Source organism: Aegilops tauschii, chromosome 7, assembly GCF_002575655.3.
Source record: "Aegilops tauschii subsp. strangulata cultivar AL8/78 chromosome 7, Aet v6.0, whole genome shotgun sequence".
NCBI classification, from domain to species: Eukaryota; Viridiplantae; Streptophyta; class Magnoliopsida; order Poales; family Poaceae; genus Aegilops; species Aegilops tauschii.
This window is the reverse complement of record NC_053041.3, coordinates 273,641,032-273,657,566: the sequence shown is the minus strand read 5'-3', so window position 1 is coordinate 273,657,566 and position 16,535 is coordinate 273,641,032. Positions and strand designations below refer to the sequence as shown.

Genomic DNA, 16,535 nt, shown 5'->3' with positions numbered 1-16,535 from the left:
GCTTTGTATTCCAAAGCAACATTCACTCCTGTTTTAAAGAACCAAAACTGCGTACACTCAAGAATGACCACCTGGCCTAATGGATAAGGCGCATCTAAATCTGTAAATAGAGTTTGTAGAATCTCCTGCTGTTTACGTTGGCTGAATCATCTACTCCATCTTTTCCGGTTTATAAGCCTCAATTTAAAAATCTCACCAACCAAGGTAGATGGTGAGTGGTGGAATACTTTTTGTAGTTTGCAAAAACACCCAATTAATGCTCTTGTTTTCCTAAAAAAAGTTTATTTACCAATGCACTAATTGCAATGCATGCATGCATAAATTACATGCATTGGTCAATTTTCTCTTAATACTTGCATGCAATGATTTAATGCACCTTGGAATCTGAACATGTGATGAGAAACAACCAAATTAAGCCTTCTAAAATGGAAAAACTAAAATTTTGAGATAAGCCCTATAAACCGGAAAGGAGGAAGTACGTATCTACATATGGACCATTCTTGTTTAGTGTTTGATACGTACGATTTACGTTCTGATTTAAAGGACAAAAGCTGACTACACTCAATAATGACCGCGTGGCCTAATGGATAAGGCGCTCGCCTCCGGAGCGGGAGATTCTGGGTTTGAGTCCCAGCGTGGTCGACTTTTGTTGTATCTCTAATACTCCCTCCGTCCCAAAATTCTTGTCTTAGATTTGTCTAAATACGGATGTATCAAGTCACGTTTTAGTATTAGATACATCCGTATCTAGACAAATCTAAGACAAGAATTTTAGGACGGAGGGAGTATTTTTTTACGGTTTTTCCTGAACTGAAATTTTCTACACCAAAAACACACTTTTAATTTAGTTAATAGAAGACTCGAGACGCTAAACACATTATTGGATCAAAATTCGTCGTCTACAGCGAAAGAAAACGAGGCTGGACGGACACCCGATCAAGTTTTTTTTTCTGTGTGTTCATAGGGATATTTTTTTTCCAACCGGGCACACACCCCTTTTCATTAAATTTTGCAATCAACGGAAATACATCAGTCAGGTATCGTTGTTCGAATGTCACTAGCTAGGCATCAGCCAAAATAGAACAACTACTGAGCAAAGGAGACTGAAAAGGGTGTAGCGAGTTGGTGCATCGCCAGGAAACCCACTGCATGACAACCCTGAAACGGACTATCAGCTGTGGGGCGAAAACCTGACGACACTATAACCACCACACGACACAGATGAAACAATCTAGAGAGTAAAACTCCAGCGAACAGAACCAACAACACCAAAAGATCGATCCAGCGGGCATCAGACCCCAGTGGATATAAGACTTAAGCCACAGCGAGCACTGAACAGACTAGCCAATCTGAATACCATCCCATCTCCCAAGAGCCGCCTGCCATGCGTATATGGTCTGTCTGCCAGGGTAGCCGCCACCTGAGCAAGTCTCTTCACACCAGCCTGAAATCTATTCTTGTCATCATCCTTCAGCAACCCTGCCCAATATAACATAAAAGAACAGGCGGTGAAGACAGCCTCCAAAGGAGTACGAGCATTATAATTGTCAAAAGTAGTTTTGTTACGAAGACACCACACCCCCAGCACACGGCTGCAACAATCATCATATAAAATCTTTTTCCATTTGGAAAGAATTTATATAGCCAAGCTAAGCTTTGCCAAATAGATCCGGGAGCACAAGAGGCTCCTGCTGTTAACCCCAGTATGCCCCAAACCGTACGGGCGAGAGGACAGGTAAAAAAGAGGTGATTAGCAGTTTCCACATTTGTGCAGAAGGAACACATAGGGTTTCCAGGCCAATTTCTACGCCGCATGTTATCGCGCGTAGGTACAACATTTTGAAACAATTGCCATAGAAAAATCTTTATTTTCAAGGGGATCGTAGCTTTCCAAATCATTTTATAGCTTGGTCCAGATAAATCTCTTTCTAGCCACTCATAGACCGATTTAGTAGTAAATTTGCCCCTACTATTCATAGACCAGGAGATAGTATCAGGGTTATCGTTCATAACCTTCTTCTTAGCCTCCCACACCACCCAGGACCACTGTTCCTCTAAATCACCAAACAGCCTACGTCTAAAATCCAGCTTATAGTTATTGGCCACGAAGTAAGCAATGGTGCACTCTTGATTTTGACAGATATCATACAGGACAGGGAACTGGTCCTTCAATATGTAGTTATCAATCCACGGGTCATGCCAAAGCCTGGCCAAATCCCCTTTATTAATGTTGACTTTCCTCCCAGCCATATAAACCTCTTTGACCTTCATGATAGCTTTCCAGCAAGGGGAATCAGATAAACGACTGCGAATATTCGCAACGGTTTTAGTGCCAGAAGAAGTTTGGGTAGGGAGCCGCGACGGAAATGGCGACGGCCCTCACGCGCGTAGCCGTGCGGCCGCCGCCGGCTTGATCTCCTCGCTCCGGCCTGCTCCGCGTCCGGCGAGCCCAGATCCGGCACCCCCGTGACGCGCTCTCTCCTCTCCACCAGTCTCCCTCTCCGTTCGTTCGCCCGCCATGGCTCCCCACGCTCCGGTGTCGACGGCCGCCGTGGCCTCTCTGGCACCTCCTGCCGGTGGCCTCCTTGCTTCGTCGATGGCGGCCGCTCCGGCATCTCTGGCGCCTCCTGCCGGGGCCACCACCGCTGCGAGGACGGAGGCCTCCCCGGTCTCTCTGGCTCCTTCTGCCGGTGACACCACCGCTACGATGACGGAAGCCGCCTCAGCCCGTCTGCCGCTGCCCTCTGTGGACGGCGCCGCTGCGGCCTTCCTTGCCTCTCGCAAGGCCGACCCAACCGTGCGGGGACGCCTGCAACCACTGCGGCCCTCCACAATCGAGATGTCAGCCAGTTCCAATCTGGGCCTGGCGACTCCGACGCCTACCACGCCGCCCGTCAATGCTGCTGGAGACAATGGTCTTCGTGGAGCTCTCTCTGTTGCCCCCGACTCAGACGAGGATGGCGACGAGGAGGTGGCCCCCCAGACACCGCCGACTGCCGCCAAGGTCATCGACTCCGCCGAGGTGCGTGTGGGGCACATGCCAGACACAGAAGGGGTTGGCAGGAGGTTCTACCGCCGCATGGATCGCGTTGTCCGTCGTCGCTATCCCCAACATCTGCTCACCGTCCAATCCCCGCTTGGCTCCACGGTAGATGTTGTCGTTGCCTCGCTCCTGGGCACCGAGCCATGGATTGCAGAGATCCGTTCAGGTGCTCCCATTGCCTTGGGAATGGTCATCGTGCGCGTGGATGTCGCAATGCTTGGCGCCCACTCAGCCTGCTGGCAACCTCTGCCATATCGTCACCACACCGCCTCGTCACTCAGCATCATCAAGCCCAAGCTCCTGCTCCACAACATGCCCATTCCAAAGGAATTCAGCGTCATTCCTGGGCAGCGGTTGTTGCTTCTGCCCCCACTGTCTCGGCGTCCTCGAGTTTTGCAACCCAGCAGCCTAGTTTTGCAGCGCAAGCCGAGTTATTGCGCTCTGAACTACAAGGCTTGGCGTCGCTTCAGCTGAAGGAGGCTGTGCAACCTCTACGTGATGTCGCCGAATCGATGCAAGGTTGGCTGCTTCGGTTTGGGAGCTTTATGGAGTGTGCGGAAGTTGTTCTAGACAGGCTCTCTATTGCTTTGATTGCGAAGCAAACCGCCCCTGCATCGTCTCCTATGGTTGATCTTGATGTTGGAGTTGTTGATGGGAGTGATATGGAGCTCTATGGTTGCTTTTCGCCTCGTTCCAAAGCCAGTTCGTCGTCACTTCATGCTCTACCCGCCGCTCATGTTGACTCCGTGGGAGAGGCCACTTCTGTGGTCTTGGCCCCGGTGATGCAGACCATGCCTGAGCTTCAGGAGATGTGTGAGGAACCAATTTCCCCGCTACTTGGGGAATTGTTGGTGCCTGTGGCTCCTGCTCCAACCACCTTGGAGCTTAGCCAAGTGCCAACGGAGGTGCTGGATGGTGTGCCCATCTTGGACTTGGGTCTTGTAGAGGCTCATGCGAGTTTCTGTGATGAGAATATTTCCACCTTGCCTATGACTGGACCCATCAGGTCGGTGATGCCTGAAGTTAAGGAGGTTGATGCGGCCGCTGTCTTGATGCGTGCTAGTGGCAGTTGCTTGGTTGATGAGAACTACACCAAAAATTACAATGAGTTCTACAATTTCTTTGACAAATGGGCGTCTGATCACCCTGCGTCTAGCAAGACTGTTATTGGCGTGATGAAGGAGAAACCTGAGAAGAACATTGGGCAAGTGGTGTCTGTGGGTGATGAGGTTGATAAAACAAGTGTGTCGACAACTAATTCTGAGGCTCTGTTTGTGAAAGAGATCTATAACTTGCTTGCTAGTTTGGAAGTGGCTAGCCCCGGATCTGGTAAGGCGATTGCTTGCATCCTGACGAACAAGGCTACAACGGGCAAAATCGAGAAGGTGGAAAAAGCTCTTAGGAGCATAGGCAAGAAGTGTGGCGCCATAGGAAAGGCGTCCGCCGCTGCTTAAATGGATGATCTCAAATGTCTTCGACTGTCCCCATGGTGGTGTCCGTTGTCTTCAGTCGAGGTGTTCCTGTTGGGTGTTCCATTGTGTTTTATAAGTGCGAGGGTTTGTTGTTGTGCGGTTGGTTATGTCTATTGGATCGATCGTGCGGTTGTGGTGTTCCATACTTTGTGAGTAGTTCGCATGTGGTGTATTTGTATTGGTTTTCGCCCGGTTTTCCATAATTAACCGGGCAATTCTCTTCTTCTTAATTAATCGATGAGGCAAAACTTTTGCCTCCGTTTCAAAAAAAAATAGGGATATGCCGGCTCTATGCGTGTGTAGTACGTTCATAGAGATGAGTGTATGCGTGTATATATCAGAATTTGTGTAGTTTGTATCTGTACTGATGTAAAAAAAAATCCAGTGTTGCAGACGTTGGTGTATTTTTTTTAGACATGATCAAACCTTAATATGTTTGATTTAGTAAGTAGGAGTATAAATTAAAATTCAAATACTTCCGAAAAGTCTAACGCCCACACGTGTGGGTATCTGGCAACTCGCTCACATGCATGGATCCTCGTCCAACCAATTCTGCACGAATCTTGACGCGTTCTAGCAGTTTTTGTGTGCCACGTAGGACTAAGTTGGTGTGTGGGCATTCATCCGGTCGCCCACACGTTCTCTTTCACCACACAGGGGGCTGGTGTGTGGGCGTTTAGCAACTCGCCCACACACTAGTTTCACGCACGCGGAGGGGGCTAGTGTGTGGGCGTTTATCACTTCGCCCACATGCCCGTCTTCTAGCCCACACCCAAAGCTGGCAGTTGCCATGTGTTTCTGCAGGCATATGGCAACTGCCCTAGCTTTTGCTTGTAAGCAGATGGCAACTCTTTTTTACCCGAGTTGCCATGTGTTTTTGCATGGTACATGGCAACTGCCGTAGCGTGTACGTAAGCAGATGGCAACTCTTTCTTTTACATGGCAACTGCCCTAGCGTGCTTGTGAGCACATGACAACTCTCTCTTTTACCCGAACATGTTTTTTTGCAATGCCTTCTTGTAGTGCTACATGGCAACTGCCTAGTGTTTAGTGGGTGGCAACTCCTAAAGTTTTGAAATCATGGCAACTGCAGTAGATCAGACCATACATGGCAACTACAGTTGAGCAACCATGGCAACTGTAGTTGTCCGACATGGCAACCGAAGTTCAGCGACGTGGCAACTGCAGTTAAACGAACATGGACGAGGGTCTGGACCATGGCAACTGCGGGACACGCGGTGACTGTCACGCGGGCGTGCGGGACCACGAGGTACGAGGCCTGACGTACGAGGCGTGTGGGCGTCATCTATTTCGCCCACACGCACGCGTGTGAGAGGGATCGGGAGGAAAAAAGAAGTGTGTGGGCATTACTTTTTTTGCCCACACGTGGGTGTGTGGGCTGTTCCTTTTATACACCACACAAAATGTGTGGGCAGCCCCCTAACGCCCATGCATTTATCGGCATCCAATACTTTTAAATGCAATAAAAAAGTTGCTCGTAGGGATAGGGTGTGCGTGTGTATGTTTATAGGGATGAGCGTATGCGTGTATATATGAGAGCTTATGTAGCTTGTGTTTGTACTGATGTAAAAAAATCCAGTGTTGCAGATGTTGGTGTATTTTTTATAGACATGATCAAACCTTAATATGTTTGATTTAGTAAGTAGAGTACAAATTAAAAACTCAAATACTTTTAAACGCCATAAAAAAGTTGCGTCGACGTATTCTTCGACTCATATGTCGAGAGGTTGCATTCTGGGTGGGAAATCGTTAGCTTCTGGAGACGATGAGCGCACGGAGCGGGTGCTTCATCACGGTGGTGAAATCGAGCGTCTCCGCCATGTCCACCTTCGCCCCCTCCGCTGCCGGCCGCCACTCCAGCTCCCTCACCATTCTCGCCACGAAGTACTCGGCGTGGTGCATGCCCAGCGTGTACCCCGGGCACATCCTGCGCCCTGCGCCGAAAGGCATCATCTTGATCTCCCTGCTCCCCGTGATGTCCACTCCGTGCCCCTCGCCGCCCTCCAGGAACCTCTCCGGACGGAACTCCCGCGCCGCCGTCCACACAGTCTCGTCGCGGCCAATCTCCGCTACCAGGAAGTTGACCTCCGCTCCCTTGGGCACCGCGTAGGCCGCGATCTCCGCGTCGCCGCTCTGCACGCCGTGCGGGAGGACGAAGTGGCCTGGCGGGTGCAGCCGAAGGCCCTCGAGCACGACGGCCTTCAGGTACGGCATTGCCTGCAGGTTGTTGAGCTCTGGATTAGCTTTCACCTCCTCGTAGACCTTGGTCTGGACGTCGGGGTGTTGCACGAGCTCGGCCACGATCCACTCCAGCAAGGTCACCGTGGTATCTGTTCCACCGTTCATGAACTCGGAGCAGAGGGCGACCATCTCGGCGTCAGTGAGCTGGCGGCCGCCCTCATCGGCCACGCGGACGGCGAGGAGGGAGTCGGCGTAGCACGGCGGGTCACCGTCGCCGCGCTTCGCGTGGATGAGCGGGACGAATACCTCGTCCTGCCTCCTGCGCACAGCGAGGCACGCCGCCCAGCGTCTGCCGAAGAGTCTCTTAGTGACCGCCGGGAAGAAGGCGAAGACCGGGAATGTGGTGACCGAGAGTAGCGCCTGGTGCTGCAGCTCCTCCACCTCGTCGAGCGTTTCCCGTCCGAGCCGTGCGCCGAAGCACATGTACACGAGCAGCTCGAACATGGCCCGGCGCAGGAGCGGCCTGAGCGTCACGGCGTCCTGGCGCTGCGATTGCTGCTCGCTGAGGAGGCTGGAGACGAGGCCGTCGCACGCCCACCTCCTCGCCGGCGCGAAGAGACCAACACGGGCAGGGCTGAGCGCCTCCCCGGCGAGGTTCCGGCGGAGGAGGCGCCAGTACGGCCCGTAGGAGGAGGAGCTGATGTCACGTCCCCCGGAAGTGAACATGCGGACAGGGTCGACCGGCGGCGGCCTGTCGGCGAAGGTGGCGCCGCCCTGGACGAGCGCGCGGTGGGCCAGCTTGCGGTCGGCGACGAAGACGAGCGTGCGGAAGAGGCGCACGGAGATGACGGGGCCGTGGCGCGCGTGAAGGTCGACGAGCAGCGGGCCCAGGTCGAATATGGACCGGCGGAGCGCGACGAACTTGGCGAGGAAGAGCAGCGCCGGCGGGCCGGGCGGGAGCCCCGCCTTCCCGCGTCCATGGCTGCTGCGACCAATCAGCACGAACAGCGAGACCGCGAGCGTGAGGGAGCCGAGGATCAGCAGCAGGGGCGTGGTGGTGGTGGAGTAGGAGGCGGCCTGATCCATTGCCGGTGCAGCAAGATCCGGACTTGCTGGGCATGCACCAACGAGTTGCAACGTTAGCGGCATTTTATACTCCGTATTATACTAGTACTCCACCTCCAGCGAGTTAGAGTTGTTCCCGTCTCTTTTCTTGTGCCATTGAGGAGACTCAGCGATGCTAAATTTTCTCAGTAAGACACGCCGGATCAGCTGCTGTCGACAAAGGAGTGAGTGGTGGAGAGAACAATAACACTGCGCGGCTACCACATATGCACGCGTGTGGTGTGACAGTGGAGAAGTGGTCGTGTGAACGACGGAAGAGAAAACATGGCTGCTAGACGCCTGGGCCGATTTTGTTACGTGAATGAAAATGAGGTGACGAGGAGGAGAAAAGTTGGATGGATAGAGATAGAGGAACCAGAACCAGTGGACACCAAAGGATGGATAGAGCGATACGAGTATAAGTCATTTTTATGACAGCAACTGATTAAAGGATACCCTTGCTGGAGCATTGTAAGGGTCATTTTGTGAGCTGAGAGTGCGTTAAGTGGTGCGTTCAACCATCATCTGTTAGAGTTGTGTCGAATATTATTGTACAGTTAGGTTACAAGTTGTACGGTGTGTAGACAGAATATGGAGTCGTCTCCAAGTAAAACACTTGTATCCTACGTTTTCTATATAATGAGAGGATAGACACACGATGTAACATATGGCAACATAATAGCACATGCATGTAGAGAAAGCAGGCGTCGTATGCCGGTGTCCAGACGGCCGGGTGCGGTATTGTAGCGGTGTCATGGGGAGGAGCGCTCGTGTCCCGAAGATGTAACCATATCGGTGAACCTTATTAACAAGTTTCGGTATCGTGTTCGTATGATTGCTTTTTCTTTAGATGATTGACTATGCGTCTTAGATTTATTTTAATAAATAGTACTATATGATCAAGGTTTTGAGGAGGTCAGAGACTTATCTAGAGGAGAAAGAACAACGACGAAATCTGCAGGAGGCGGTCGTAATACGGGACGGATTGTACGTCGGCGAGTTGCGGTTTAGAAGCAGATGTGGCGAGTTGTAATGGAGTAACCGGGAGACAGCCATCGAGATTTGTTTGGAACAAAACGATCTCGGCGAGATCGGACGTACGACGGCTGGAGTTCTTGGCCGAGACGGATCGATCGGTTTGGTCGGTTCAGGCAGTCGCGACGCGTGTGCAGCAGCAAGCGGAGCTGGCAAAGCCCAGGCGCGGGCGTGAGCAGGCCGAGATGCGGTGCACGTGGGAGAGGCCCAGACGGGCCACTGGCCCAAGTGAGGCTGCAGCGCGTGGTGTGAGCAATGTTCGGCAAGTTGAGAAAAGAAAAGGTTGAGCCAGCGCATGGCGGCATGCTCAGACATGATAAATCTACCAGCGAGAAAAATCATCAAGGGCTGAACCCATCGGAAGTAGCAAGGCTTTGGCAGCAATTGAAAAGTAAACATTGGGAGTTGTGCTTGAAGTATACCAGTACGTGGAGCATTGTTGATCAAAGGGATTCTTTTGGTTGTTTTGCTCAAGTGCACTTCGGCACACCACGAGAGTTACTGTAACTTGGTTGATGCAACAAGGATGCTTGAAACATTGCGGGAAGTCAAGCCGGCTAATGATGGACGTATCACGTGATGGAAAATTAGCAGAAGTAGATTTGGGAGCCTGGAGTACAGCGTGACAGGGATCATGCATATACAGGGCATCAAGCAATGCACGATGTTGTGCGGGGCGGGCAAGGCGCATGATAGAGGATGACTGTAGTTTGGTAATTTTGACTTGGTCTAACTGGACAGTCTGATGGATCGACGTTGGATGTTGGTCAAAGCAGAATACGGCGGTGATTTCAGCGATGATGACATAGGAGCGTGATGCTGATGGTGGCTGACTTCTGAGGCGTGGAAACACGTGGTACAGGCCTGAGGGCCTGTGCGGCTTCAACAGGACTATGGCACAAAGTTGACTCAAGACAGTGTACACATGAGAAAGCTTAAAGTCGACGGGGCGCGGGGTGGCACGTACAACCACCATGGAGTCATGTTGAAGGTGGAGCCGGAGTCCGATGGATGACTATACTCTGTGCTAATGGAGGGGCTACGGCGTAAATGCATGGAGAGTGGAAACCTATTTCAGCGGGAAAAACGAGAGACACGTGGATCGGACTAGGTACCAGTGGTCTGATGGAGACGTGATACTCTCCATTGGTCGGTGATGATCGATGGTTCTATGCAGTGGGGGTTGAGACTATGTGGGCTAGCTACCCGGAAGACTCGACCAGGACAACAGAGACTCGACGCGGCACGCCTCGCCAAGCACGGGACACAGCGACAGGCCAAGACACTGGTGGTCAGACATCACACAAGTGTGCGGAGGGTGTTGAAACAGTGTTGGCGAGTACCAGGTTCAAGTTGGTGACTATATCTATCGAGTTTGACATGTCAGATGGATGAAAGTAGACCATAGGGAATCTGAGGAAGTGACAGAAAGTCTGAAATTATCATGTTTATTTATTTGACCGCCGGGTCTGGCTAGGCCCCTTTTCCTTTTATTTATTCTTTTCATGTTTCTTTTCTTTTCTGGTTTCTTTGTAATTTCTATTCTATTTTGAATTTAAAATTTCTTCCAAAAGGAAACCTGCTCTAAATTCCAAATGTAATATTTGTGATTTGATGAACAATTTATTTGAGAATTTTGATCAAATAATTCCCCTTTGTTTAAATATTCTTTTGAATATATTTTATTTTGCCAAAAAAACTCCTCTGAGATTTGTTTGGTTTGGTTTTCACTTAACCCATCTCGCAATTGCTTATATTTTTTGAGCCAATTCTTTTTGGAAATTTTATTCTTCTATTTCCCTTTTAGGGTTTAATTAGGCTTTCCATTTTCAGTGGCTTAGGTTTCAACCACAACCTAGCGAGGTTTCTAGTAGTTGCATAAGGCCTTTGACCCTCCTAGGTGATCAAACAAAACAACCAAGGTAAATCAACAAGCAAATCCTAGGCAAATTTTAGCTAAAGGCGACAACATAAGCTGTTCTAGAAAAAAATATTCCCTATAATTTGTTTAAACATTCCAGTTTGGGGAAAATCTGGATGTGACAACGGTGCTCCTTCTAGAGGGGCAGAGCCATCCGAGCTCCCTGATGTGCAGCCGATCGTCGCCGCCGAACCATTTCAACATTTGCCCTTGTGATGCGAAGCATCCTATGGTCATCCCCATGGACCTACCATCGTCTCACCAAGTGCAAAGAGGACCGATGACACGAGCACGAGTTAGAGCTCTCGAGAACGAGGTGACATATCTCCTTAGTGATATTCCATATGACCCTCGCGAGACATGGCTACTACCTAAGTTCGGAATGTTATGCATGATTAGGTACCAAGAGGACCCTCTCGAAGATGCACATGAAGACAGACAAGTCCCCAAGTTCATGGATGAAGAGAACCAACGAAAGGAGTCGAGAATAGCTGCCAAGACCCGGAGATCCGGCCCCTGGAGGTGTCACCCACGGCCGCCCAGCCGTTGAGCTACAGGGCCCGGACATTCGGCCCAGGCCCCGAACATCCGGCCCGACGCAAGCCCGGACATGCGTCCCCGGCCTAGAAATCCAGCATCCTTCACAGAACCTCCCCGTAGCTAGTCCCCGCCAGCCCAGACATCCGGCCCAGGCCCCGGACATCCGATCTGTCGTGAGCAGCTGGACATCCGGCCACTAGCCCGGAAATCCGGACCGCACCTATCCAGGGAGCACCGAAGCTGGACCCCGCCAGCCCAGACATCCGGCCCCACCCCGGAAATCCGGCTCCTCGTGAAGGTCCGGACATCCGGCCCGACGCCCGGATGTCTGGCCCAGCCTTTCTGTGCACAGTAAAGGGCCGAGGCCCATGTAACCCGTCGCCCCCAGACTATATATACTCCCTCTCCCTCACGTTTTACGGTTAGCAAAGGATTAGTTCATTTTAGAGATAGAACTTTGCTCATCCATTCGGTTCTACTCCATCGAGAGACTGCGGCCTCTACGGAGAAGATCCATCGATTGGATTCAAGACCCCTCACGGGAAGACCCCTCGAGACCTCCTCTCGGAGAAGAACTCGCTACCTATTGTATCGTCCTTTCTTGCGTTAGCATCTTGTATCACTCTTTATGTCCATGGATCTAGCACAAGTGTGATCTCTCCCGTTGATTTGAGTATTTCCCCTCGTGTTCGTCGTGTTCTTTGTAGGATCCACTCCATTTTTGTTGGGAATCGTAGCATAATTTTAAAATTTTCCTACGCTCACCAAGATGCATCTATGGAGTATACTAGCAACGAGGGGAAAGGAGTGCATCTACATACCCTTGTAGATCGCGAGCGGAAGCGTTCCAATGAACGTGGATGACGGAGTCGTACTCGTCGTGATTCAAATCACCGATGACCGAGTGCCGAACGGACGGCACCTCTGCGTTCAACACACGTACGGTGCAGCGACGTCTCCTCCTTCTTGATCCAGCAAGGGGAAAGGAGAGGTTGATGGAGATCCAGCAGCACGACGGCGTGGTGGTGGATGTAGCGGGTCTCGGCAGGGCTTCGCCGAGCTTCTGCGAGAGGGAGAGGTGTAGCAGGGGAGGAGGGAGGCGCCCAAGGCTGTTGTTCTGCTACCCTCCCTCCCCCCCTTTATATAGGCCCCCTGGGAGGGGGGGCGCCGGCCAGAACCCATCTGGTGGGGGGGGGGCGCGGCGGCCAGGGGGGTGCCTTGCCCCCCAAGGCAAGTGGGGCGCCCCCCCACCCTAGGGTTTCCAACCCTAGGCGTAGGGGGGAGGCCCTGGGGGGCGCCCAGCCCACTAGGGGCTGGTTCCCTTCCCACTTCAGCCCACGGGGCCCTCCGGGATAGGTGGCCCCACCCGGTGGACCCTCGGGACCCTTCCGGTGGTCCCGGTACAATACCGGTAACCCCCGAAACTTTCCCGGTGGCCGAAACTTGACTTCCTATATATAATTCTTCACCTCCGGACCATTCCGGAACTCCTCGTGACGTCCGGGATCTCATCCGGGACTCCGAAAAACTTTCGGGTTTCCGCATACACATATCTCTACAACCCTAGCGTCACCGAACCTTAAGTGTGTAGACCCTACGGGTTCGGGAGACATGCAGACATGACCGAGACGCCTCTCCGGTCAATAACCAACAGCGGGATCTGGATACCCATGTTGGCTCCCACATGTTCCACGATGATCTCATCGGATGAACCATGATGTCGAGGATTCAATCAATCCCGTATACAATTCCCTTTGTCAATCGGTATGTTACTTGCCCGAGATTTGATCGTCGGTATCCCAATACCTTGTTCAATCTCGTTACCGGCAAGTCTCTTTACTCGTACCGCAATGCATGATCCCGTGACTAACGCCTTAGTCACATTGAGCTCATTATGATGATGCACTACCGAGTGGGCCCAGAGATACCTCTCCGTCACACGGAGTGACAAATCCCAGTCTCGATCTGTGCCAACCCAACAGACACTTTCGGAGATACCCGTAGTGCACCTTTATAGGCACCCAGTTACGTTGTGACGTTTGGCACACCCAAAGCACTCCTACGGTATCCGGGAGTTGCACGATCTCATGGTCTAAGGAAAAGATACTTGACATTGGAAAAGCTCTAGCAAACGAAACTACACGATCTTTTATGATATGCTTAGGATTGGGTCTTGTCCATCACATCATTCTCCCAATGATGTGATCCCGTTATCAATGACATCCAATGTCCATAGTCAGGAAACCATGACTATCTGTTGATCAACGAGCTAGTCAACTAGAGGCTTACTAGGGACACGTTGTGGTCTATGTATTCACACATGCACTACGATTTCCGGACAACACAATTATAACATGAATAATAGACAATTACCATGAACAAAGAAATATAATAATAACCATTTATTATTGCCTCTAGGGCATATTTCCAACAGTCTCCCACTTGCACTAGAGTCAATAATCTAGTTACATTGTGATGAGTCGAACACCCATTGCGTCCTGGTGTTGATCATGTTTTGCCCTAGGGAGAGGTTTAGTCAACGGATCTGCTACATTCAGGTCCGTATGTACTTTACAAATATCTATGTCTCCATTTTGAACACTTTCACGAATGGAGTTGAAGCGACGCTTGATATGCCTGGTCTTCCTGTGAAACCTGGGCTCCTTCGCAAGGGCAATAGCTCCAGTGTTGTCACAGAAGAGAGTCATCGGGCCCGACGCATTGGGAATCACCCCTAGGTCGGTAATGAACTCCTTCATCCAGACTGCTTCCTGTGCTGCCTCCGAGGCTGCCATGTACTCCGCTTCACATGTAGATCCCGCCATGACGCTTTGCTTGCAACTGCACCAGCTTACTGCTCCTCCATTCAAAATATACACGTATCCGGTTTGTGACTTCGAGTCATCCAGATCTGTGTCGAAGCTAGCGTCGACGTAACCCTTTACGACGAGCTCTTCGTCACCTCCATAAACGAGAAACATATCCTTAGTCCTTTTCAGGTACTTCAGGATATTCTTGACCGCTGTCCAGTGTTCCATGCCGGGATTACTTTGGTACCTTCCTACCAAACTTACGGCAAGGTTTACATCAGGTCTGGTACACAGCATGGCATACATAATAGACCCTATGGCCGAGGCATAGGGGATGACACTCATCTTCTCTCTATCTTCTGCCGTGGTCGGGCATTGAGCCGTGCTCAATTGCACACCTTGCAATACAGGCAAGAACCCCTTCTTGGACTGATCCATATTGAACTTCTTCAATATCTTGTCAAGGTATGTACTCTGTGAAAGACCAATGAGGCGTCTTGATCTATCTCTATAGATCTTGATGCCTAATATATAAGCAGCTTCTCCAAGGTCCTTCATTGAAAAACACTTATTCAAATAGGCCTTTATACTTTCCAAGAATTCTATATCATTTCCCATCAATAATATGTCATCCACATATAATAAGAGAAATGCTACAGAGCTCCCACTCACTTTCTTGTAAACACAGGCTTCTCCATAAGTCTGTGTAAACCCAAACGCTTTGATCATCTCATCAAAGCGAATGTTCCAACTCCGAGATGCTTGCACCAGCCCATAGATTGAGCGCTGGAGCTTGCATACTTTGTTAGCATTCTTAGGATCGACAAAACCTTCCGGCTGCATCATATACAACTCTTCCTTAAGGAAGCCGTTAAGGAATGCCGTTTTGACGTCCATCTGCCATATCTCATAATCATAGTATGCGGCAATTGCTAACATGATTCGGACGGATTTCAGCTTCACTACGGGTGAGAAAGTCTCATCGTAGTCAACCCCTTGAACTTGTCGATAACCCTTAGCGACAAGTCGAGCTTTGTAGATGGTCACATTACCATCCGCGTCCGTCTTCTTCTTAAAGATCCATTTGTTTTCTATGGCTCGCCGATCATCGGGCAAGTCAGTCAAAGTCCATACTTCGTTTTCATACATGGATCCTATCTCGGATTTCATGGCTTCTAGCCATTTGTCGGAATCCGGGCCCGCCATCGCTTCTTCATAGTTCGAAGGTTCACCGTTGTCTAACAACATGATTTCCAGGACAGGGTTGCCGTACCACTCTGGTGTGGAACGTGTCCTTGTGGACCTACGAAGTTCAGTAGTAACTTGATTCGAAGCTTCATGATCATCATCATTAACTTTCTCTCCAGTCGGTGTAGGCACCACAGGAACATTTTCCCGCGCTGCGCTACTTTCCGGTTCGGAAGGGGTGACTACCACCTCATCAAGTTCCACTTTCCTCCCACTCAATTCTTTCGAGAGAAACTCCTTCTCTAGAAAGGACCCGTTCTTGGCAACGAAGATCTTGCCTTCGGATCTGAGGTAGAAGGTATACCCAATAGTTTCCTTAGGGTATCCTATGAAAACGCATTTTTCCGACTTGGGTTCGAGCTTTTCAGGTTGAAGTTTCTTGACATAAGCATCGCATCCCCAAACTTTTAGAAACGACAGCTTAGGTTTCTTCCCAAACCATAATTCATATGGTGTCGTCTCAACGGATTTCGACGGAGCCCTATTTAAAGTGAATGCGGCAGTCTCTAAAGCATAGCCCCAAAATGAGAGCGGTAAATCGGTAAGAGACATCATAGATCGCACCATATCCAATAGAGTGCGATTACGACGTTCGGACACACCGTTTCTCTGAGGTGTTCCAGGCGGCGTGAGTTGTGAAACGATTCCACATTTCCTTAAGTGTGCACCAAACTCGTGACTTAAATATTCTCCACCACGATTTGATCGTAAGAATTTTATTTTTCTGTCACGTTGATTCTCAACCTCACTCTGAAATTCCTTGAACTTTTCAAAGGTTTCAGACTTGTGTTTCATTAGGTAGACATACCCATATCTACTTAAGTCATCAGTGAGAGTGAGAACATAACGATATCCTCCGCGAGCCTCAACACTCATTGGACCGCACACATCGGTATGTATGATTTCCAATAAGTTGGTTGCTCGCTCCATTGTTCCGGAGAACGGAGTCTTGGTCATCTTACCCATGAGGCATGGTTTGCACGTGTCAAATGATTCGTAATCAAGAGACTCCAAAAGTCCATCTGCATGGAGCTTCTTCATGCGCTTGACACCAATGTGACCAAGGCGGCAGTGCCACAAGTATGTGGGACTATCGTTATCAACTTTACATCTTTTGGTATTCACACTATGAATATGTGTAACATCACGTTCGAGATTCA

The 16,535-nt window shown here is 50.3% G+C and overlaps 1 protein-coding gene and 1 non-coding gene across 2 annotated transcripts; one reads left to right on the top strand and one right to left on the bottom strand.

Annotated features, from left to right (window-relative positions):
* The first annotated feature begins 569 nt into the window (after positions 1-569).
* On the top strand, positions 570-642 carry TRNAR-CCG (transfer RNA arginine (anticodon CCG)). The gene has a single exon. It is a non-coding gene; the product is annotated as a tRNA-Arg (tRNA).
* Positions 643-6,117: 5,475 nt separating this feature from the next.
* Positions 6,118-8,154, bottom strand: LOC109755199 (cytochrome P450 89A9). The gene has a single exon (XM_020314100.4). It carries the CDS (start codon positions 7,864-7,866, stop codon positions 6,286-6,288), a length of 1,581 nt encoding a protein of 526 aa, XP_020169689.1. The 5' UTR covers positions 7,867-8,154; the 3' UTR covers positions 6,118-6,285.
* Positions 8,155-16,535: the final 8,381 nt, after the last annotated feature.

Excerpts from the sequence above, each read along its gene's own strand:
- LOC109755199 (XM_020314100.4), bottom strand. The coding sequence starts at position 7,866 with ATGCCGCTAACGTTGCAACTCGTTGGTGCATGCCCAGCAAGTCCGGAT.